General features: G+C 37.7%; 1 protein-coding gene and 1 pseudogene across 2 annotated transcripts in view; both read right to left on the bottom strand.

The window, feature by feature from the left end:
* Positions 1–24,573, bottom strand: part of CDIN1 (CDAN1 interacting nuclease 1) — a 218,210-nt gene that overhangs the window by 91,656 nt on the left and 101,981 nt on the right. The window contains exons 6-10 of the mRNA XM_079768045.1: positions 21,038–21,117; positions 20,640–20,689; positions 15,342–15,409; positions 2,428–2,493; positions 1,784–1,889 (exon numbers count right to left, since the gene is read on the bottom strand). Coding sequence (XP_079624171.1) covers positions 1,784–1,889; positions 2,428–2,493; positions 15,342–15,409; positions 20,640–20,689; positions 21,038–21,117 — 370 coding nt within the window. The remainder of the gene's footprint in view (positions 1–1,783; positions 1,890–2,427; positions 2,494–15,341; positions 15,410–20,639; positions 20,690–21,037; positions 21,118–24,573) is intronic.
* LOC307097939 (large ribosomal subunit protein eL27-like) lies at positions 5,262–6,769 on the bottom strand (annotated as a pseudogene). The gene has a single exon. The product of its transcript is annotated as a large ribosomal subunit protein eL27-like (transcript).

Here is a 24,573-nt window from a genome sequence, read left to right as displayed (position 1 = left end):
ATCTATTGTTCGGATCTTCTCCAGCCATGTCAATAATCCGTAGATCCATCATACAGGTGAGTAGGTTATTTAATCAGCCTCTAAAATAGGAAGTACTAGGCACTCAAAAATAGTTGTTTTAGAATAAAGATATGCTTATGGAATTTTTAAGTAAGTGCTACTATTTGGGATTCCTCTTAAAAGAGTTGACCAGTACCAAAGCGGAGTGATAGTCTCACAGCATAATGATTGAGTTTATCCGTTTTTAAAATCCTTCAGCAACCTAAACTTATACAATTTGATTCTCTTGTCATTGCTTTTCCTATACTATCAAAAATGATGCTTTCTTTACTATTTCAAACTCATAATAAAATTGCTAAAAATTGAAAATTCAATTTGCAACATTACTGCTAATTTGAATAATGGCTGAATAAAAGACAGGAAACGCTGAAACAGCAATGATTTCTAAAACATTTTGCACTTTCCTCCTCCATCCCCGTAAAGTAAAGCTCGGATGCTACGCACAATTACACAAGAAAATCAAGAAAGCCATTACATTCAGCATTTTGTCATGATCATTGTTACCATGGCAAAAAGTGGGCTTAGTTTAGCACAGCTGCTACAGGCAGGTCCGCTGGCCTTTTATAAGGCTGAGTAACAATATAATGCCCAATTCTGTAGTCTGCCACTGTTTTCCCCCCAGGATAAGACTATTGTCCATAGATGCTACTGTCTCATTCCTTAATGTTCTGGGCCAATGTCATCTTACTCCTGTATTCTTACTCTTCGGCAGTGATTGAGGAACACAGTTCATCTAGGAAGGTTACCCCTGAAGCCACCTCCTGTTCTAAGAGATGTGTGGTGTGAAAAGTGGGGATTTCGATAATAGAAAAAGCCAGTTTCAACACTTGTATTGTAAATGAAAATAGAGTTGTGTTGGAAATAACACAAGGTAGCAAGTGGGAAAGACAAATGCAGGCCTCTGATGACTAGCTGTAGGACACTTACTTTTCTCTGAGGATCAGTTAGCTATCTGTAAAGTGGGAGTAAAAGTGACTTCCTTGTGAGAATTAACTGAGATACTGTGCAGGCCCAGGCACATAGTGGGTACTCAGTAATATGGCATTAATAAGGTGGCTGGAATATGGTCTCCTTCAACACCACATTTTTCTTAATCACTGAGATTTCCATGACCTCGGGAAGGTTGACTGTGAAGTTGGTACGTAAACTGTTTTCTATTGCTGGAAGGTAATTTGTTTTGACATTTTATATAGGGGTGGGCAAAAGTAGGTTAATAATAATAACAATAATAAATAATGCAATCCTTAATTCATAAATAAAAATAGTGTAAGAATCAACACTATTTTGGGTACTCACAATGGTAAACCTACTTTTGCCCACCCGTGTGTTGTTTGTATATTCTATGAGAGCTAAGGATAAAATACCTTTTAAGGTCTGACAGTAGGCACGGATTTCACATCAAAAGGATAAAAGTCAATGTCAATATCATAATGTGAACCACATCTTATTATTCATAGTTTAAGTGACACCAGTATTATCACTATAAAATGGAAAATGGCATATACTAATTTTGACCTTATGCGAAGATTTTTAGTTTTAAAAAATGAAGCAACATTATGAAAGCAGAGAAGTTTAAATTATCTGAAATGAATACATTAATCAAGTCTCTGTATTTACTAGAAACAAAGGCTACCAGCATTTTTACCAGCTAAACAAAATATTTTTTCTAATGAGATTTCAGCTGAGTATCGTTTATCTTAAGAGAAAAATAATGGGACCTTACCTATTCCAGTAGCTCCAGAACTGGTCATGCAGGTAGGCGTGGTGGCTACATTCATCACCAAATGAGGCTTTGCTTTCAATCCAGTGAATTATGTGCCCTTCTACAGCTAAGGGACAAAGCATTACTAATATGGAGCAAAGGAAAGGGAAAATTGAAAATTCTGAACTCTGCATAGGCCTCTCTATGCTTCACATTAATGAGCAGAGGCTGAACCCTCCCTGTCATCGATGGACATAATTATAAAACAACACATCGGATGTGTTTGCTACAAGGAACATTTATGCTACAATCACATCCCTTTTATTTTCATCATCAACAAAAGTGAGCCTGGCTTTGCAATAGAACCGTATTTTAAATATGTAATATTTTGAGAAATGACTTGAAAACAGCAACTAAAATATCTTCAGACATTTATTTCTCAAATATATGTAAAAGATTTTAAGGGGTAGATTTCGTCTGAACCAATTATTTTCTGCTATTTTAAAATAATCTTTTCCAATAATTTCACCCATTTAGATACAATATTATAAAGTGAATCTACTCTGGTAACATTTGGCAGTAGTATAAGAATTTTTTTTAAATCTATGAAAAAAACACATTCCTTTTCTCTGTAAACAAATGCATAACAGAGTTGAAGAACTTACCTACTGGTACTTGTAAAATAAAGTCTGGTGTTTTGTCATAACCCTTAGCACGGAGCTGATCTTCATCTACAGGAAGAATAAATACTATTACTTATTACAGTATTCCACTAATGAGACAGCAACATAATGGCTTTTCTTTCTTAAAAATGTATAGAAATTAATAACACAGTTATACATCTCTTTCTTATGCATACAACACTGTCAGAATACATGAAGAATAGATACAAGAATGCCTCTTTGTCCCTTCTGCATTTTTATGTCTTTAGTATAAACTTTATAATTCAAGTTGTCATATGCTACTTTTCTTATAATTGAAAGTATTCAAAATAATGAAGTATACTTACTGATTAAAAGAAAAGGTTTCATTACCATGAGTATCACTAATGTTATTAGCCAATATTGACAATTTACAGTAAGGTACAGTGGCCTTTACAATTATAAAACAAATACTTTTATTAAAGCAATGAAGAAAGTCTAGTTTCTATTAGTGAATCTATTCCTACCCATAAGAACACAAGAGAGGGACAAGGACAATGAGATCACCACAGAGAATTAATCATCCTGCTTAAATCCTTTGGTATGCTATTGTTTCTGGCATTTACCAGAATTTTATAACCAACAATATGTAATTCTGAATGAAAAGCAAACAGTCTTTGAGATTTTTTTCTAGATCTGTTTGATTTCTTGATCCTGTATAAATGCCAATGATCCATTCAGAAGGAAAAAAAGATGAGAAAATAGAGAGCTTTACAAAGTTTGAAAAAACTAGCTAGGTTCTTGGTTAAAATTTTTTGTTTCCCTCTGATATTTTCTAAATGCCGTCCTTGACTTCTAATGACATTACAGCGTGATTTCTGAAATGAGGAGTTCTCCATTAGATTTTGGAGTGACCTGGTCATTCAATTCCAGACATGGCTTTCTGTCTTCACCCAACCTCAACTAATGGCCTGGCCAAGTAACAAGGAAGGCTGTGTGGTCTCTTAACACCTACTGGGCTGTTGACATTGTCAGGCATCCCATCCGCCTTCCTGCATCACCTTTGATTAAAATTAATGGCCCATTCCCAGGGTTGGGTAGCTTATTTCCAATCCATTTGTCAGCCCAAGACAGTGGTTTCATGGCCAATGTTCAGAAACTCAGTTTGAGAACAGTCTTGTGTACATCTTGAAAGGTCAGCGTTTTAGATGTAAAGAACCTTTTAATGACAAGACATATTTAAACTAGATATTTAAGTTTTATTAAAAGTTGGTATCCTTCAACTACCCAGATTTTGAAGGCTTGATGCCAGAATTCAGAACAACCTCCCATCTTTGAACTATAAAAAATTTTAAGTTAGCTATTTATTGAGAAAGAAAATACATTATTAAAATAATCTTACTTTCAAAACCAAGAGAATTTGGAAAACAGGATGGCAGACAAACGAGACTGGAAACACTTCTATCCTCTAAATGCATTCTGACCACAAGAATGTTTAATGGAAAAGGCATTTATTATAATCAACACAAGTGCCTTGAGCTGATGTTTCAGGTAGCCGATGAACAGTTTTAAAAGCTGGTTGACATTAAAAAAGAGAGATTAATATTTTATTAAAACTGTCCTAGCTTGATCAAAACTCTGCAGACGTTCAAATCTGTTTCAGAAAGAAAAATGATTATGTTTCTGACAGCAGCTCAAAACAAAATTTCAAAGGTCACCAAGCAATCCACATGCACACACTAATATCCCTTTAAAAGGCAGATGCCGCACTCTGGTTCACGGGACCACAGTTACTAGCACAATACCTGCAATGACAATGTAGATTGCATGACATACTTAATGTGAAAAAAAACAACAACAAAAAACCAAACCCTCAAACCTGAACATAAAACATCAGTGAGGCTAGGGAATCTTTCCATCTTTCTGTGGAGAATTGGAAAATCCCCTACCCTGACCCCACTTTCCCAGTGCTCAGAAAGGATAGCTTCTAAAGCAGTGGTTCTCAACCTTTCTAATGCCGCGACCCTTTAATACAGTTCCTCATGTTGTGGTGACCCCCAACTATAAAATTATTTTTGTTGCTACTTCATAACTAATTTTGCTACTGTTATGAATCGTAATGTAAATATCTGTGTTTTCCGATGGTCTTAGGCGACCCTGCTAGCGGTTCTCAACCTGTGGGTCACGACGGGTCGCCTAAGCCCATCGGAAAACACAGATATTTACATTACGATTCATAACAGTAGCAAAATTACAGTTATGAAGTAGCAACGAAAATAATTTTATGGTTGGGGGTCACCACAACATGAGGAACTGTATTAAAGGGTCGCGGCATTAGAAAGGTTGAGAACCACTGTTCTAAAGTAAGTGTCACCACTAAGGATTATATACATATACACTGATTGGCCAGATTATTATGATCTCTGAACGCATAATAATCTGGTCACTCAGTGTATATCCTATATAATAAAAGGCTAATATGCAAATTGTCCTCTTGACCAGGAGTTCAACCAGCAGGCAGGCCTGCCAACCGCCCATATCCTCTCCCCCTGGCCAGGCTGGCCGGACCCCACCCATGCACAAATTCATGCACTGGGCCTCTACCTCTAATACACACACACACACACACACTTGAGTGGCCAGATTATTATGCGTTCAGAGATCATAATAATCTGGCCACTCAGTGTATATAGATATATAGATATACAGTATATTATATACCTGTAAACCTATATACCTATATACCTATGTATCTATATCTATATCTATATCTATATCTATATCTATATCTATATCTATATCTATATCTGAAGAGCTTATTCTACACTCTGAAATACTATGTGATGTGTTGGCTATCTTCTATTTACTGAACTCCCAAGGCCTGGTTCAACCTCCACACTGTTTCTTTTATCCTAGATTTCCTAAGGAAAGAGGAGAGAACAACTTGGCAAAGTTCACAGGAAATGACAGTATAAGAATAGGAAGCAGCATTTATGAATAAGGGGCCTTGCTCACCTGGCCTAGGCCCCTGAGAAATTTCTATCACTGATCTTATAGGGGATTTTTAAGGTCAGCCCCATCCATTTGGCCTGATCCCCAGACCTTGGAAGATTCCTTACTATTAGGATCCTTATCTGAATCATTGGGTATAAATTTAAAACTTGGTTGACCATTTGGAGGTTCAGGGTTCCAACTCTAAGATCTAGAGGCTATGACTCAGTCATCAGCTCACTCTTCCCTTCGGCCTCATTCTCTGTTCACTCCCTTGTCTCATTGCTGAACTGTCTCCCACGTACGAGGTCTGAAGCCTCTGCTCTGAGGACAGAACCATTTGTTCTTGTTGGTCTTGTATCTCTCTTTAAACTTGACTTTGGCCTCCCATCGGGCCTTGTGCTTTAGAGCAGGGTCTCTGAAAATGTCCTTGTTGACAACAGTTTTGTCCAAGGGGATATCCACAGAGTACCTTGTGGGCATGAGGTGATTGTAGTTATAAACTTTCACAAAAGACTTGATCTTTGACCTCTTGGCAATTTTCTTCTTGCCCATGGCAGCTGTCATTGGTTGGGAGTAGTGGTCAATTCCAGCCACTAGAGCATGGCTGTGGGGGTGGTCTGAGGTGCCATCACAATGTTCTTCACGATGATGGCTTTGCGTCCGGAGTAGTGTCCAGCCAGGACCAGCACCACCTTCCCAGGTTTCATAAACTTGCCCATTTCGAAGGCAGCCACTGGGGCATAGAGCAGAAAGATTGGTTGCTTCTTGTATGTGCCCTGACCGGGGATTGAACCCACAATCTTGGTGTATTGGGACAACACTCTGACCAACTGAGCTATAAGGCCAGGGCAAATACAAGTGCATTTTAAAGACTATTCATGTCTTCCTAGAAGATCTTGAAGCACAGGACAAGTGATGACCATCTTCAGGATATTATTATTTAGATACCACCTGCCTGAAGAGATAAACTGCATAATCTCTTGATTTCTAGACGCTCCTCTCTCCAACTGAGCTAAAAAAATGAAAACAATTGCATCCACAGATAAAGTGATATTTCCTCATTTATTTTTTTGGTTGTCAGTCGTGCCTCTAGAGGACATTTTAAAGAAAAAATTACACGGCCGTAGCTGGTTTGGCTCAGTGGATAGGGCGTCAGCCTGCGGACTGAAGGGTCCCGGGTTCGATTCCAGTCAAGGGCACATGCCCGGTTTGTGGGCCCGATCCCCAGTAGGGGGCGGGCAGGAGGCAGCCGATCAATGATTCTCATCATTGATGTTTCTATCTCTCTCCCTCTCCTTCCTCTCTGAAATCAATAAAAATATACTAAAAAAAAAGAAAAAAGAAAGAAAAAATAAGAAAAAATTACACGTACTTAAAGAACAATGTGAAAGTTTAATTTCTCTGGCCTTTTAATTATCGGCCTCTCTAAATACCCAAAATATCCAAAAAAATTAAGTAGTAATTATACAATTTCTTCCCTTTTTTTTTTTTTTAATAAAAGGCTGATTTTGAGTCAGAGAACGAAACACATCTAAAACTAGTTAACATATACTTAAGAATAATAGAAGGGCATGGGGACCACCAAGAAAAAGTTTGAGGTTTTCTTCTGTTTTTATTAAAAGGCTTTAAATTTTAAAAAATAGTTAATCCCAGAGAAATTGGGTAAAACTTCAGTCCACAACATCTGAAAACAAAAAGGGTACATTCTAGTATGGCATTTTATCTATGATTTTGTCAAAAGCTTTATAAATGCTAGATTAAAAAAACTAATTTAACACCTATATTTTTACTAAATTGGGGAAAGGCAAAAACGATATACATCAACACAAATGATAACTATATTTTTTCCCCTCAGGATTGCTTTGGCTATTGAGGGTCTTTTGTGTTTCATACAATTCTGATGATTTCTCATTCTATTTCTTTAAAAAATGACATTGGGATTTTGATGGGAATTGAATTAAATCTGTATATTGCTTTGAGTAATATGGCCATTTTAACTATGTTGATTCTCCCAATCCGTGAACACGGAATATTTTTCCATTTTGTTGTTTCTTTTTCAATCTCTTTTGATAGTGCTTTGTAGTTTTCATTATATAGGTCTTTCACGTTCTTTGTTAAGTTTATTCCTAGGTATTTCATTCTTTTGGTTGCAAGCTGGTGGGAACGTAGACTGGTATAACCACTATGGAAAGCAGTATGGCGATTCCTCAAAAAATTGAGAATAGAGCTACCATATGAACCAGCAATCTCTCTCCTGGGTATATACCTGAAAAACTAAAAAACAATAACATATATTCACAAATATATTTGCACCTCTATGTTCATTGCAGCATTATTCACAGTGGACAAGACATGGAAATAACCAAAATGTCCTGAGATAGAGGACTGGATAAAGATGTGGTACACATACACAATGGCATACTACTCAGCCGTATGAAAGGATAAAATACTGCCATTTGGAACAACATGGATAGACTTTGAGAATATTATGCTAAGTGAAATAAGTCAGCCAGAAAAAGCTAAGAACCATATGATTTCACTCATATGTGGAATATAAAACTGAAACTCATGCACACAAACAGCAGTGTGGTGGTTGCCACAGGGAAGGGGAGTAGGGGGGGAAAGGGGGTCTTAATATATGGTGACAGGAGAAGATTTGACTCTGGGTGCTAGGCACATGGTGCAATATACAGATCTTGTAACACAGAAACCCACATCTGAAACTTATATAATCATACTGACCAATGTCACCAGAATAAATTTAATTAAAAAAGAAAAAAACTATAGTATATCTTTTCTATTCTAGTATTTTTTTCTGTATTATTTTCCCCCCAAAACACTGTCTCATTCAATACTTGGTGCTATAACCTTTGTATCCCATATTTTTATATTCACAGTCTTTTCTACCTAATGTAAGACGTTTGCAAAGTTTCAGCAATAAATGTTAGTATGATATGCAGCCCATGTGCAAAGGTACACAGAACACATATGCTTTTAATGGGGAGACCAATAGCACAGACAAATGAAATCTTTAGAGGACCCAAAATTTCATTACGGCCATTAGTTTCAACCTCTTCCCCCAAAGCCTCTTATCAAAGCCACTAATAAGCAATACAACTGACTGCTCTGACCTTGTCCCTTGCTTATGTCTTTAGGGGACAATACTAGTGAAAACTGAAGTGCCCTAAAGATAGCAAACAAATGGGAGGTCACGAAGCTGGGACAGTGAAAAGGAAGGCCTGGTAGGCTGATACCTGCCAACTGGTGGCTATAAAGACAGAGTAGAACCTGTCTATATTTTATACCACATCACTCTCAATTCTTTCGGTTTAATGCCGTAAAAGAAGGGATACATCAGCACAGTAGAGTAAAAGAATACAGGGAAAGTTGTTGGGAGGGCACTAGCTACGAAGCAAAGCTTGGGGCCAGTTTCCTCTAAACAAAGCAGGGGGACTGGATGGTCACTAGAGCCCTTTGCAACTCCAAAATTCTGAGGAATGGCTGGGTGTTAGCCTGTGTCTGCACTGTTGTTTTAGCTGTAGTCACTGATGTCAGGGCCAGCTACATCTGTCCCAGAACCAATCACAATGAGTAAGGCGTATTTGCAGTTCTAAAAAATACAAAGGCTCTCCTACACACACACACACACACACACACACACACACACACACACGCGCGCGCACAGAGAGAGAGAGAGAGAGAGAGAGAGAGAGAGAGAGAGAGAGCCAAGAATTCAATCCAATAATAACAATAACAGATTTGAACCCCAGTGCCTTTTGGTTATAGGGAGAGAAGCTGGAACCTGTAGCTAATTTTTTGTGGGGTGAGTGAGATATTTGATTTTTCTGTTCTGCACCCCATCTTTTGCGGCATTGCCACCCTACTCTCACACTGCGATTTTGGTGGTCAACACGTGACTCTCAGCACTGGCCACAGGGTTGGACAAGACCCAGACTAGCTGATCAGAACCTTTTCTGAGATTTGTAATGGGACAAAAGAGAATCACCAACTTTTCTCCAGGATTACAAATTCTAAGCAGTAAGCAGACTAGCAACTGCCAAGGATCAGCTTTATTGCCTGCGAATGGAAGCCCACACTGAGGAAAGCAGAACACGAGAGGGAGAAAAGAGGAGATATTGATGACATTGCTTTTTCTTCTGTGCTCTGGGCACACAGGAAGCAAAATTCTCTCTCTTGGATTTCCCAGGGATACTGCTCTGTGTTCTCCTTTTGTGTGTGTCTAGTCCAGTTTGATCAGATTTCTGTCACTTACAACCGAAATAGGTCCACTTTATCATCAGTGGCCAGGAAAGCAGATGATGAGCAGACATGAGTTTTCTAACCACAGCAGTGGAGGGAAGGGCTGTGGTCCCAGAGCAGGAAGGCTCCCATAAGTGGACGGGGCAACCTGTCCTCAAAGTTCCAGAGACCAGGCTGCCTTCTAGCATGTCTACCGCTCTCTTCTCTTGGCCCAGGGAGAAGCAGACACGTGTATTTAATCGGGGAGTAAGCAAAGACGGTCCCTCATATAGCAATTTCTTCAGGAAGGAAAGAATACACTTAAATCCCTCACATCTCGACCCCAGTGTCACATTCTTGTTATTCTGAAAATGGCATCTGATTTTTAACCTTCTGATAGGTAGGAATTTAAATAGTTGATTCCTTATGAAATACCCAACCATCTCAGTTCTCTTTAGCCTATATAATAATATTTACTGCTAGCAGCTGCATGGAAACTGTTCCCGCTGCCTAGTCTTCATCTGAAGTAAAAATCCTCTACTTGCCACATCATAATCACTTCCCCAGCAGAGCACTGATGCTTCCGGAGGGGGATAAAGTTGTAGGAGATGAACTCTTAGTAACCAAGATTCTGATTTCTCCTGGTAAGGGACATCCTTCACTAGTCTATTTGACTTGAGAGAGTATACCCTCTTAGAGTCCCACAGAGTAATACACAAATGCTAGAAAAGCACCTGTGTAAAATCTGCTGGTTTGACATAGGCAAGGCCAAACATGGGTGGGTGAGGCAGGGATAAAGCAAATACCTCTCAAGTGTCAACAGGGCAACATTCACTGCAAATAAAAAAATGTCTCTGGAACCATCCTATTGAGCCAAACTTAATAATAGAGTGACTGTGGCAGTCACTAATGGAAGTCCTTCTGACCTAGAGATAGGCCAACCCAGGGATGATGAACAGTTTACCTGTAGTCTTTGGTATAAGCTGTTCCATATTTTCACTAATGGTGCAAACGAACTTGGTGTTTCACACTATCACTATTTGCCTTTCCTCCTTTGTCTTTCATTCAAAGGTGTTCTTCCCCCAAACACCTCTCAAAAAAGGGGTGGGGAGTGAGAGGGAGAGAATACAACAAAATGTGGTCTCCTTAATCACTAGAGAGATACAAACTGAAACAGGAGAGCAGCTACAGCGTTTGGACAGGTTCAAGCCTCGGACTGATGAGAGGGATACAAGTCCCAGCTTGAAGGGCAAAGCTCTCCCAGCACAATTATAATCAAAGGCTATGGTTGATGTAAGCTTGACCTTATAGTCTGACCTTGTAGTCCTAGGTAGCTGAGGGATGTAGGCTGTGGGAGGTGCAGCAAGTGCTGCCAAAACAAAGCTTGATAGAGTTCAGAGATTTGCAACAACAGGAAAGAAATAGATTTGAAACTCGAAAGAACATTGTAAGCATCTTGACCACGCCCTTGTTTTGCTTTGTGTGATTTGACTACAAAATAAAGATTTGGCTTACAGGCAGGGTCACTGTGTCCTCATCCAGGCACAGTGATCCACCTGGCCCCAACTATATTCTCTTGTCTGTTTTCTGTAATCCTTCACTGCCCCTCCTCAGGTTCACCACTGGCTGTGTTGGACGCGGTTCAATCTCCATCAGTAGATGAAGCACATTTTCTACTTCACTGATACTAGAAATGGAACAAACCCTTAGCAGAGGGGATGAGGATGATCACATTGCTCACTGGTCAATTTACAGTTTAAGAGGGTTTGTGCATCCAAGCCTAGAAGTGGGCAGCAGGTTCTTCATATCTGCTGAGATTTTAAATGCAGATCAATAAATCTTAATTCTAAATTAACTATCCTTGGAAAGAACTGACATGTACTTAACTGAAATTTTTCTGGAAGGCTCCATGTTTGATTCAACTTTTATTTTTTTATCCTTTATGGTGCCTGCCCATGGCAAGAACTTAAAAGAGTGGCTAGCTTTGTGGGAAGATAGTCAAGCTAAGGAGCTCAACTAGCCATTCTAGAAGCACATGGTGGCAGGAAGGTGGAGAGAGAGAGAGAGAGAGAGAGAGAGAGAGAGAGAGAGAGAGAGAACGCAGATGAATAAGTAAAATTCTATCACCACTTCAGGAAAAGGAGCTTATGAGCTGGTAGCACTTTCTACATATGTAAAGGGTAGCTATTGATATTTTAGTATAATCCATAACTTTCTTTCAAAAGTTTAATAAAAGCAGCACAACAGTAGCCTGTATTTATTTTCATTATCAAGACTATCAAGCAAGCACCTGCTAAGATGCACCAGAAGTGGGATGCATTCTTACTGGGACGAACATGGCCATAGTGAGCATGGCCGTGAGCATCCAGAGGTCACAAAGTGCTTACATCATCTTCATACTAACTAGTGTAATTCCTGGCACATAGACAACACACTAAACAAAAGTTAGTTGAAAAGAATGGATAACATTAATTCAAGAATTATAATTAACTGTTAGGAGTTATCTGTAGTCATTTGTTTGTAGTTTGTCTTCCTACTAGAACATAACTCCAAAAATATGAGGACTTCACGGGGCTTCTGTCTAGTATCTAAAATAGTACTTAACTTCAAGTCTTATTTTTTGGAATTAATGGATGAATATATCCTATATAATAAAAGGGTAATATGCAAATTGACCCTAATGGCAGAATGACTGGTAATGACCGGTCGCTATGATGTGCACTGACCACCAGGGGGCAGACACTCAATGCAGGAGCTGCCCCCTGGTGGTCATTGTGCTCCCACAAGGGAAACACTGCCTAGCCAGAAGCCAGGCCCATGGCTGGCTGGTGAGCACAGTGGCAGTGGCAGGAGCCTCTCCCATCTCCAAGGCAATGCTGGGATGTCCAACTGATGGCTTAGGCCCGATCTCCTGGGGAGCGGGCCTAAGCTGGCAGGTGGACATGACCCCGTGGGGTCCTGGACTGCAAGAGGGCACAGACCAGGCTGAGGGACAACCCCCCCCCCCCCCTCCCGAGTGCACGAATTTTCATGCACTGGGCCTCTTGTGAGTATATATTTTTAGTTGGAGAAACTAAAGTCCTTTATTCAACTGTGACTTCTCTTAATACAATATACCTATTTGTAGTTGTACAAAATTAATAAATTTACAAGACAGGATAAATCCCAATGAGTATACCCAAATCATCAAAGAAAAGGACTCTCTTTCTTTCCAGTATTGCCTGGTTAAATCTTGTACTATAGCAACTGCTTAGCACATGGTTATGAATCAAGGAAATTTAAGAAATGATTAGGATTAAGATAAAGTTAATTTATTTTTATTCTTCTCTTCTATTGATAAAAGAGATCAGACAAAATATTTATTTTATAAAATGACATACAGAGCACAATAGGTGGAACATTTAAATGGGGTAAAAAATTTCAAGGAGGTCATAATTCTTAAGAAGGGTTATATATAAACAGAAAGAATCCTTGCCTTTCTAAAGTAGTCCAGATTAGAAACCCTGAGAGTGGGAGGGGGAAGGGAGGAAGGATACCAGGGAGGGAGAGATTGTAATTTTGCTTATAAAAGAATCAAAGTAAAACAAACATGTTTGTAATGTCTCTGCAACAAAATTCAAGGTGTACATACAAATGTAAACAAAGAAAACATACAATCAGATTAGTGGTCTATTTATATACCAATATTTTCCCATAGTTGAATTTAAAATGATGATCTATCTAAATTTACCTGGCATAGTACTTTAGATCTAATTAATCATAGTGAAGGGGTAGAAGAAAAACCCCATAACCATATTTCATACAAGGCTCTGAATTTTGATGTTCTAATCATACGTAAACATATTAATTCAGTACTACATTAAAACCCTTAAAAGGCATAGAATAAATTAACAACTTCTTTGTATGCTGATGAGGAAATGCTTCAAAGCAGGACTGAGGTTTCATGGAGTCAGCTAAACATCCTATAACTCATTTATTTTTAAAGATCAGTTAAGTATCATCTGTGGGTATGCTTCAATGAAATCACTACCTCCAGATGCTATAGGACAGAGGAATAGATGGGACCCATCAATTTTAAACCCCCTTTCTGAACTTGTCTGTGAGTGGTAATGACTCCTGGCTATGCCTCTGCATTGCCTTTGTCAGCCATGGTGAAGCCAGTCTAATACACCCAGTTCCCAGAATCCAGGGAGTTGAAAACCCGGGACTAGAGCACATTTAAGCTATTGGTCTTTCATCCTCAGGAAGAAATCAGAGAAAAGCTAGGCTAAGCAAAGAAATGGTGCTGAGGGCCTGACTACACGTAAGCAGATGGTGCCAAGAGAGTAACACCAAGCAGTCCTGAAACTATGACTGCTTAGTTGGTGGTTTAAAACAATGAAATAGATTTGGCCATGCGATATTGGCCACTGAGTGATCGATGTGATCTGATATTTCATAACACTATGAGAACTCCATGGTTCTAAAACATATCTCATGGTGCCTCCGGAGTCATCTATCACAACTGGTTCCGATCCATTATACATTTTATTATTTATTAAATCTTAAAAGGCAATTTCTATCTAATTTACCCTCTTTCCATAGGCTGAACACTTCAATTGTCCTTCTATATGAGAAAAACTTGCTGCTTTTACATACTGAAATTTAATTCAGTAATTTGAGGCCACTTTCCTAATTTATCAACTTTCTTTAACACTAGCTAGAGAATATTTGTATCTCCCACCTCCAAGTAACCAACAATCTTATGTCACATTCAACTCCATTCTCCAGTTCATTAATAAAAATGCTGAACACTAAGACTTAAACCAGATTTCTTGCAGGGCTGTAGTTAATCTCTTCCACTTGATGCAAAATCATTCATTCGACTTTCCTTGGCCAATTCTCTGTCCATTTTCAAACAAAAATTATGTAATTCAATATTCTTTTATTTTTTTAACCTAAAAAATCACACTAGGTAGACTCTTAAATATCTACATAAAACAGATGTGTACAATAATACGATCTGTATGGAACCTTTACAAATTACTACATCTAAAATGGAAAAGAGGAATTAATTCATCATAGAGTGCTTTATGGTTTCCACAGTTATCACATGCATGCCCTTTGAGGCTTAATTTCTAATGCTTCAGAGATACTGAAAGAAATAACAGTCTATAATAAGATTCCACACTGGCACACAAACACATGCATACATGTGAGATTTTTAAAATCACACTAAATCTATGATGACAGTTAATGTTTGACATAAAAGTAATAAAAGCTTAATATCTGGCTTTCAAGGAAAAGTACTACCCGATCCCGTACAACAGACAAACATACCTAACAGGAATTTTTCTAACCATTCTTTTTAATATATAAAGCATTTTATAGACAATATTTCTTTTGCTTCTTTCTTTCATAAAGCCTAGATTATGGTTAATATCTCATGACACCAAAAGTAATACTGTATCAGATATTAAAGCATTTTTTTCAGCCACTTATTCTATAAAATATTAATTGCAAGCCTGTGCATGTACTGTATATATGGGGGATTAGGTAACTAGATTCCTGCTCAGTTCTAAATCAATAAAAGATAACATGTAGAGCATCAATCATCGTTCACTCTTCCTTCAGTACATAATAAGTGCAAGGGGAAGATTTTAAAAATATATATTTAAGCACTCCTGGAGCTGTTACGAGCTGGAGAGGATGTAAGCAATACTTACCTAGGAAGGACAGGTTTTTCTCAAGAAGCAAGTCCCTCAGCAGGATTTCGTGCTCATGGCCAATGGCACTGGGATGTTTGAGTTAAGGAGGGTGACACACGCAAAATTATGAAAAGATGCTATCAGGAAAACACTAACACAAGGGCTATACTTTGAGATGAAAAGAAAAATAAGATGTAATTTTAGCCACTATTTCTAACTTTAGCCTACCTGCCTGAGATTTCTATCTACCTCCCCTCATTTTATTTTATTTTTAAATATATTTTTATTGATGTCAGAGAGGAAGGGAGAGGGAGAGAGATAGAAACATCAGTGATGAAAGAGAATCATTGATTGGCTGCCTCATGAATGCCCCCAACTGGGGCTTGAGCCCCCAACCCGGGCATGTGCCCTGACCGGGAATTGAACTGTGACCTTCTGGTTCATAGGTTGATGCTCAACCACTGAGCCACACCAGCTGGGCCACCTCCCCTCATTTTAAATGATTCAATGGAATTTTTCTATAATGTTTATATGCGTTTTGGCAAATAAAGATTCATAAATGGATGTGTATGTAGTTTATCTCCTTTTGAAAAGAGGATGGTCATTTTAAGCATCCTTTAGGCTATATTAAACATCTCTCAATTCAATTCAGCACACATTTATTACGCACTTAGTGCAGCAAAGAAGACCAACAAGCCTTTGCGCTGAAAGAGCTGCCAGTCTTAGAGAGTTCCACATCTTCTGTGAATTCACACTTGCCACAGAGCCGGCGTTTACACCTCCTGTTTTACCTCCAGTCACTGTTGGTGAGCTTCTGGGACTTGGGAAGCCAAACAACTGACTTGTTGAGAGTTACATATAATGTGAAAGAAAGACATCTTAGTAAAGGACTGTAGGTTAGTGTGTGTGTACAGAGACTGGTTCAAGTCTTTTTCTCCTGTGTGTGCAAGTGTACACATATTATAATGTGCATATAGATAGATACACACATATACTTTTTTTTTGAGTGCTTACTCTGAGGCAGGCACTCTGCTAAGGGCTTCAAATATGTTATTTCATCCTTATAGTTACCATTATCCTTATATTATTGATGAGGAAACTGAGGCTTAGAAAGGACTCTGCACAAGGTCATACACTTAATGTGTGGCAAAGCAGAGGATCAGGATAAAATATGTGCAAATCCTGCATTTATAAATTCCATACAGTTTCTATTTATTTTAAAAAACAATAAAAGTGAATTATGCAAAATAACTGATACTAGCTAATATTTCTTAAATACCATATGCTAACCCTTTATGCTATGAACACTTTGGGGTGCTACCATCTTATTTAATCTTCAGCACAACCACATAAGTAGGTAGCCCCATTTTTACAGTTAAGGAAAGCAAGGTTCAGGAAGGCCGAGGAACTTGCTGAAGGCCCCATGGCTGGTAAATAATGAAATCAGGAAAGGGCATTGAAATTCTGGTGTTTTTTCCAAAAGGATGGGATTTGCAAAGTCTGAAAAGGAGTGTTGTCCTAGTCTGGTACTTTAATTACTGTCAAAAGCATTTGGTTATAATTATCTAATTCTCCATTTCACTGATAATGTCAACCTGGTCCTATCCTCCTCAACTTCCCAGGTACTGTTTAATTCTGATCATGCCCTGCAATAGTTCAATTTAAAATGAATAAATCTCATACATTCCTTGTAAAAAAAAAAATCTTAGCAAATTATCCTATCCTTTATCAACACACACTGATGCATAGCATTTAGAATTTCAGAGATGTGGCTACTCATGTCAACTGTCAAAATGAGTCTGAGGTCATCATCACTGCTTTTTCCTTCTGTTGTTCCCCCTCCCCACTCTAATGCACATGGCTGTGTTTATTTAAAACTTTAATGGAAACAAAACAAAAGAAACACATTTTTAAATCACAAAATTTCACACATGTGCAGAGTCCATTGAAGACATTTGATGAATACCTCTCAATGATTTCTCATTACTAGGGGCATACCACATCTTAGAACTAAATTATTTACTCCTACCCCACATAAATGTGCTCTCACTTTTATTGTTGTAAATTATTTACATCTAAAATGTTGAATCATGAAACTGAGGTTACTGATGGTACAGAAATGAAACCCACAGCATTTTAAGCTTCCTGCATCATTATGTTTCTTTGCTTCTCTGCTTAGGTCTTTGTCTAATAGCTGCGTCCTGAAGTCACACTTTGGAAAGTTGAGGTGGCTGGTTTCTCACACCTTTTGTGTCAGTGAATATGAACTGTGGTAGGAAAGGTGTGAATGAGCCTGGCTATGGAGGAAAAAAGAAATAGTGGACACAGAAAGAAAAAGAAAACACAAGGACAATTTATATTCTTTGCTACTGTACTTTCTTGGTGTCTTATTAGTAAATGACCAACTTACTTTATCCTACTTACACAAAGGTCTACCTGTAACATTTTTATAATGGAGTAAGAATGTTTTGTATCTATTCAATTTACTACATACTATTATATGCTTTCTTTCTTACAAAATGATGTAATTTACTGAGAGTAAGTGATGTAAGCATTACCAAATTATCAAAACAACTTAAAATAGCATTTTCACTCACATGGAAAACTAGTAATTTTATTCAGTATGAAATAAAATAACTCCTGTTGATCAGTCTAGGCCCATGGTCGGCAAACTGCGGCTTGCAAGCCACATGCGGCTCTTTGGCCCCTTGAGTGTGGCTCTTCCACAAAATACCTCGGCCTGGGCGAATCTATTTTGAAGAAGTGGCGTTAGAAGAAGTTTAAGTTTAAAAAATCTGGCTCTCAAAAGAAATTTCAATCGTTGTACTGTTGATATTTGGCTCTGTGGACTAATGAGTTTGCTGACCACTGGTCTAGGCGATAGCTATGCAAGTATATTTACATTATATAAAACTGCTACTACCTCAATGCAAAGATAAAATCAGTTCTCTATAAACTTCCCAGCATATTTTGTTTTGCATGGTAAAAGCAATCACCAATTTTAAATTTTGGAAAAATACGTTTCTTGGTTCTGCTTTGCTTGGATATAAACATATATAAAACATAAGGTCTAGAAAATAAAGCTTGTAAAAACAGTAATTTTTCTGGCAATAGACACAATAATGGAACTGCCAAATTATAATCTAGTCAGTCAATGCAATTTATAGACATACATCATTATCTTTATCAATTGAAATCTTGTCTACATTAAATTCTACACAGCGAAAAAAGGAAAGTGAATGATGGCAAAAATGTAAGGAAAATACTCCAAACAGAATTTATAATGCTCCATAAGCAGAAACACTTAGACTTCGTCTATAATACCTATTATTGATGTATGGCAGTGACCATGGGGCAAAACTTGTAAATAACCTCACAAGCCATTTTCTTCGCCAGCAATACAGCAATCTAGTTTCCCGTAAGCATCTCAACTATTACTGAAAAATAGCCTCCTGGCATTTACAAAGCAGTTGACTTCATACTTTAGTCCATGCATATATAATTAGATAGTTATATTTAAAATCAATATGCAATCCTTCAAAAGACATTATGCTTTTAAAACCTTAACTTTAAATTGATTTTTAACTATTTTATGTGCTTGAAAATTAACATGTAATTCCGCCCCAGATACTCTGAGATGGTGTTAGTTGTTACACGAATGTGGTAAACTTGATCGCTATTACAACTTGAGGCTGGCATTCCTACAACTTCTAACTACCATTAATTTTACACTGAAGATAGAAGTATTGTTTGACTTTGGTCTAATAAAAAGGTAAGCTTATGACAATGCTGTGATTCTATTAAGTTAGGTTGGGAGGAACAGACTTGGAGAATACATATATCAAGGGCTATGACATAGATACTGAATATTCTTGCAGATTATTTTTAGGCACTGGCTGGCTCAATTGGTTAGAGTATTGTCCCCATACACCAAGGTTGTGGGTTCAATCCCTCTGAGGGCACATACAAGAATCAACCAAAGAATGCATAAGTAAGTGGAACAACAAATTGATGTTTCTTTCTCTCCCTTCCTCTAAGAATCAATAAATAAAAATGGACAAATATTATTTTTAAAATTAACCTTTATGAAAAAGTAAATGAGTGATTTAAACATTTTTTTACTGACTCTCAGCTTTTATGAATCAAGGTGGAATATAAACACGCATGTGCATGCACATACACACTTGACTAGCAAGGGCTATAAAAAACACAAAAACACGAAAAGCCTATACCAGGAAGGGTGTGTTCTACTATAAGAAATGTGAGAGCCCAGCTGGTTTGGCTCAGTGGATAGCGCGTCAGCCTGTGGACTGAAGGGTCCCGGGTTCAATTCCGATCAAGGGCACATGCCCAAGTTGTGGGATTGATCCCCAGTAGAGGCTGTGCAGGAGGCAGCCGATCAATGATTCTCTCTCATCATTAACATTTCTTTCTCTCTTTCCCTCTCCCTTCCTCTCTGAAATAAATAAAAATATATTAAAAAAGAAAAAGAAATGTGAGACTCATGGGCTCAGATAGGTACAATTTTAATTTAGAAAACTACCCATTATTTATGCTTTAAGTCGCATTTTTAGTCAATGATTATATTAAAATTCTTAGTGTTGCCACAATACTACTAAATGTATTGAGGAATAATGTCCTATGTCATGAAGTCATTACTGTCCACTCAAATCCTGTTTTAAGGAGCAAGCATTAACTCTTTAGCAATGCCAAAGTCTTTAATGAAGACTGGACATGTTTTCTTAGCCTTAAATCCATTCTAGAGAGAAAAATTAGCTGGGTTTCTCTAAACTGTTTATTAGGGATCCAAGTGACAACTCAGATTGTAATCAGCATTTAAGCAATGAGAGTCTACTGCCCTTTAAAATGTGATGGTCTCTGGCGGCATTTTAATCACATCATCCTTTAACTTCAGGCAAAATTTATTCTAGCAAACTCAACTGAATTTGGCTCATTTTAAATAGAAATTTGTTCTATTTTAAAAAATGTTCCTTGGGATAGTTAGATACATTCCAAGACAGTATGCTACCTGCCTAATGACTCTGTACCTTTAAACTCATTGAAAACCAAGCAGTTTGAAATATGCATGTGAAGGTGCAGCTGCTGAACTGATAGCTTCCCGGGGCCTATCTGGCTTTTCCTACACTGTGGAAAAGAATGGTCTGCAGTGACCCTCCAGTTGATTGAATGTAAAATAGAAGAGTGTGATATGTGTTTTGTGAAGCAGAACTTTATGTCATGTTAAAGCTAGACACGTCTCCTCCGCTGAGTCTAAGCTCGTCAATTGTGCACCTAAAATTTTATGGGCAAGGATACTGTTTGATGCAGTCCACCAGCGGTCCATAACAGCAGTCGTTCACAGTGCACTGCAGACAAATAAGAGAAGAGGTCTGAGGTGGGGCGACTACAAAAACTATTACAGTGAAACAGTATACTAAAAGCAGTATCCTTGAATTAAAAAAGAAATTAAAAACGCTATTAAAAGGCTGTGCAGATTTAATCACAGAAAACAAAAATTGCATGCTTTTTATTCACTATAAAAGCAAGCTATTAAAAAGTGAAATGCTCTTCTCACAAATATTGCAATGCCATTACGGTGCACCCTGACCTCAGTGATAGTTTATGATGACAGTAATTAAATGAGGTTTAAAATCCTTTACTCTGCTAGGCAGATAACAGCATTGCCACTGAAAATAGACAGCTGTGATTAATACCTGATAGACCTGATTTGCTAGAACTCCATCTGGAATCTGAGAAGGGTCCCGTAGCAGACTATTTATAACAGACTTGGAGGCTGTAGAAGAAAGGAGATGAACTGTTAGCAGACAGTCAACATACTTTAAATGCAACATGAGAAGTGACATATACCTACATATACACAAACCGTAAAAAATGAAAACACTACTGATAGTAATCATTTCCTTTTTATAAATCTATGGAAAGCTTTTAATTAGTCCATTTTGCCAAGTTTATGAGCCACATTGCCAGATTTGAAGATGACCTAATCTTTTCCAAGGTAAATTAACAAGTACAGACCTAAAGCATATGTCTCTGCAGATAAATTAGCTTTGGAAAAGCCCACTTGGGGAACAAAACACACCACAAAGGCAATCAGAAAAGAAAATATTTACCTTTGGCAGGTAAGTATTTTATAACAAAGAATATGTATATAGAAAGCTTAGTGAAGGCAGGTCAGATTCAAAGACTTCAGCGGTGTCAATAAAAATAACTTTCAGCCAAGAAAGCATCTCTGAATCCTAAACCTTTCTCAAATAATTCTCATCAGTTGCCATAAAATGTTATGTCCATTTAATAGGTGAGAAAAGTAGGTAAAATGACTGACAATTGAGGGAATCTTAAATAAGAAAAAAATAATACATTTATATGTGAATTTTTGTTCCAAAATGTCTCCTGACATCCTATTGTAAATTACACTAACCCTATCCCAGGGAATTGTTATAGAAGAGGCTACGGGAGGCATCTAATGAGGAATGCTATATCAGGTCAGGAGATGCTGGCCTCACTGTCTACTGTAGGCACATGAAAACCAAAGTAGCCAGAATTCCCTATCCTCTGCAATGGAGTATTCAAATCTCTAGACCAGTGGTTCTCAACTTTTCTAATGCCGCGACCCTTTAATACAGTTCCTCATGTTGTGGTGACCCTCAACCATAAAATTATTTTCGTTGCTACTGCATAACTGTAATTTTGCTACTGTTATGAATCGTAATGTAAATATCGCGACCCACAGGTTGAGAACCGCTGCCGTAGAGCCTAAGACCATCGGAAAACACAGATATTTACATTACGATTCATTAACAGTAGCAAAATTACAGTTATGAAGTAGCAACGAAAATAATTTTATGGTTGGGGGTCACCACAACATGAGGAACTGTATTAAAGGGTCGCGGCATTAGAAAGGTTGAGAACCACTGATCTAGACCAACGATTTTCAAACTGTGTGCCCTAAGAATTTTTAAAACATGCAATACCTAACTACTTAGTCATGGAAACTGACCTCTTTGTCCTTAGATTGTCAAATTTAAAAAAATGACAATAGTCAACACAACAGTAGCCATCCAGTGTGAATAAATAAAAATTATACCTTTTTAAAAATCAGATTGGCAAAAAAATATTTATTTTTGGTGTGCTGCAGAATATATATAGTTTGTGTGTGCCATGAGATGAGAAAGGTTGAAAATCACTGCTCTAGCCTGAAGCTAAGGCAGGTGGTGAATAGGAGTCAATTTGTTCAAGTCCTCCAGTGGAATGGCTTCCAAATATTTAGTGAGATGGCTTAAGGTCTGGTCCGTACAAACACAATCTAAAATGCATACTGGAGAATCACCTAATTCAGTGGTCGGCAAACTCATTAGTCAACAAAGGCAAATATCAATAGTACAATGATTGAAATTTCTTTTGAGAGCCAAAAACCGACTTCTGCGCATGGGCCACGAAGTTTCAATCGCACTGTACGTGCGCGCCCGAACGTGGTATTTTGTGGAAGAGCCACACTCAAGGGGCCAAAGAGCCGCACGTGGCTCGTGAGCCGCAGTTTGCCGACCACTGACCTAATTAATAAAATAAACATAGACCACAGATATATATCCTTCAGGTTCTGAGATAATATTTTGGCTTAGCTTTAAAATTTTTTTTTAGATTATGTTCTTTATCAAGTTCAGTACCATACGAACACTGACAGATATGATAAATGTTAGCAAATACTGTGGGAAGAGATAAGGAAATGACAACTTTCTCACTTAAGCATAGTACTGAATCCACAAAGAAAAAAAAAGAAGTATAATTATTTTATTTATTTCCTATTTTTAGTCACATAACTGCACGTTTATAGTAACATTTATGTACTTAACAGCCATAAGTAGAAGTGTTTGTACTGCAAGTAGAGAGGCCATATTTGGAATCCCAAGTGAGCATCACCACCCGAGGAAGCCTATGCAGGCCTATTTATACAACTATACAGCCCTATCTATACGGAACCTTTCAAATTCAATGTCTTCATCTGTAGAAAGTAGTTATAGTATCTGAGCTTACTACCTCAAAGCTTTCTTGTGTGATTCTCTAGGGAAAATACCTTCAACAGCTATATTGTTGTTATTTATTATTTTGCTAACATTTAAATAACATTAAGAACCAAATCATATTAGGCTTTTACTTCATATACATTTAAGCTAGACTAAATTATTGCTGAAGGAAATTAACATAGATGAGTGGTACAAACACTGGGAATATGAAAGAGCAAACTGTCTTATTGTAAAAGAATAGGTAATTGCAGCAATAGTGTTCAATCTATAGTAATGCATGCGGTAAACTCACAGTTTTCCTAACTGAATCTGAGGGACCAGAGCAGTGCTCAGACATTTGGTCACCTTCTCTCAGGGGACTTACTCTCTCTAGTTTGCCACTCAGTCACCAGGTAGTAATGACAGACACATTCTTTTAGATTACCCATGATGTCCCCAGTGTCTCAAGGAAACAACAGCACCTTCTCCACATGCACCTGTACCTGATCGTTGCTAAGACACTACACTACTAACTCCCAGACCCTATACCGTGTGAGGAAAAACTGTTAATCTATATAGTGGTGGGGAACGTCTGGCCCAAGGGCCATATAAGACCCACAAAATCATTAGGCATTAAGGGTGAGTTAATGAAATGTATGACCAAAGATAGCAGGTTAATTTTTAAGTGGATAATTTTGTATGGCCTGTGAATGATGTTATAAATATCCTAATGACCCTTGGCAGGAAAAATGTTCCCCACACCTGATCTAAATGGTCAAACAGCATAACCAAAAGTGTTATCCTATGGAAAATTACAGACCTCATAACCAACTAAAATAATGAAACAAAGGCTCCTTTTAAAAAAGAAGAGGAACAATACTCTAGGACATAAGAAAATTAGGTCATTTATTTTATGAGGGAAGAAAGGGAACTATTAAAGAAAAAAGAAACTGATGACATCATAATTTTCCTCACAATATAAACTTTAGAATAGTGTGCTTATCAGACTTAAGAATCATAGCCAATAAACTTTAAAAAATACTTTGAATGTATTGAATAGAACACTATTCAAACCAAAGGAAGCTTGAAAGAGGAAGTCAGTCATTTAAAATTGAATAGTAAAAAACTATACATTGAGTCCACATTCATGCAGAAAGTATGCCTGCATCTCAGATGAAGCCAGAGAGTGCACGTTTATTTTTACACACATATTTTGAAGCTTTGGAACT

This window comes from Cnephaeus nilssonii, assembly GCF_951640355.1.
Source record: "Cnephaeus nilssonii genome assembly, chromosome: 4".
Taxonomy (NCBI): Eukaryota; Metazoa; Chordata; class Mammalia; order Chiroptera; family Vespertilionidae; genus Cnephaeus; species Cnephaeus nilssonii.
Note: the sequence above shows the minus strand (reverse complement) of the source record. Positions and strands in the feature narration are given on the sequence as shown.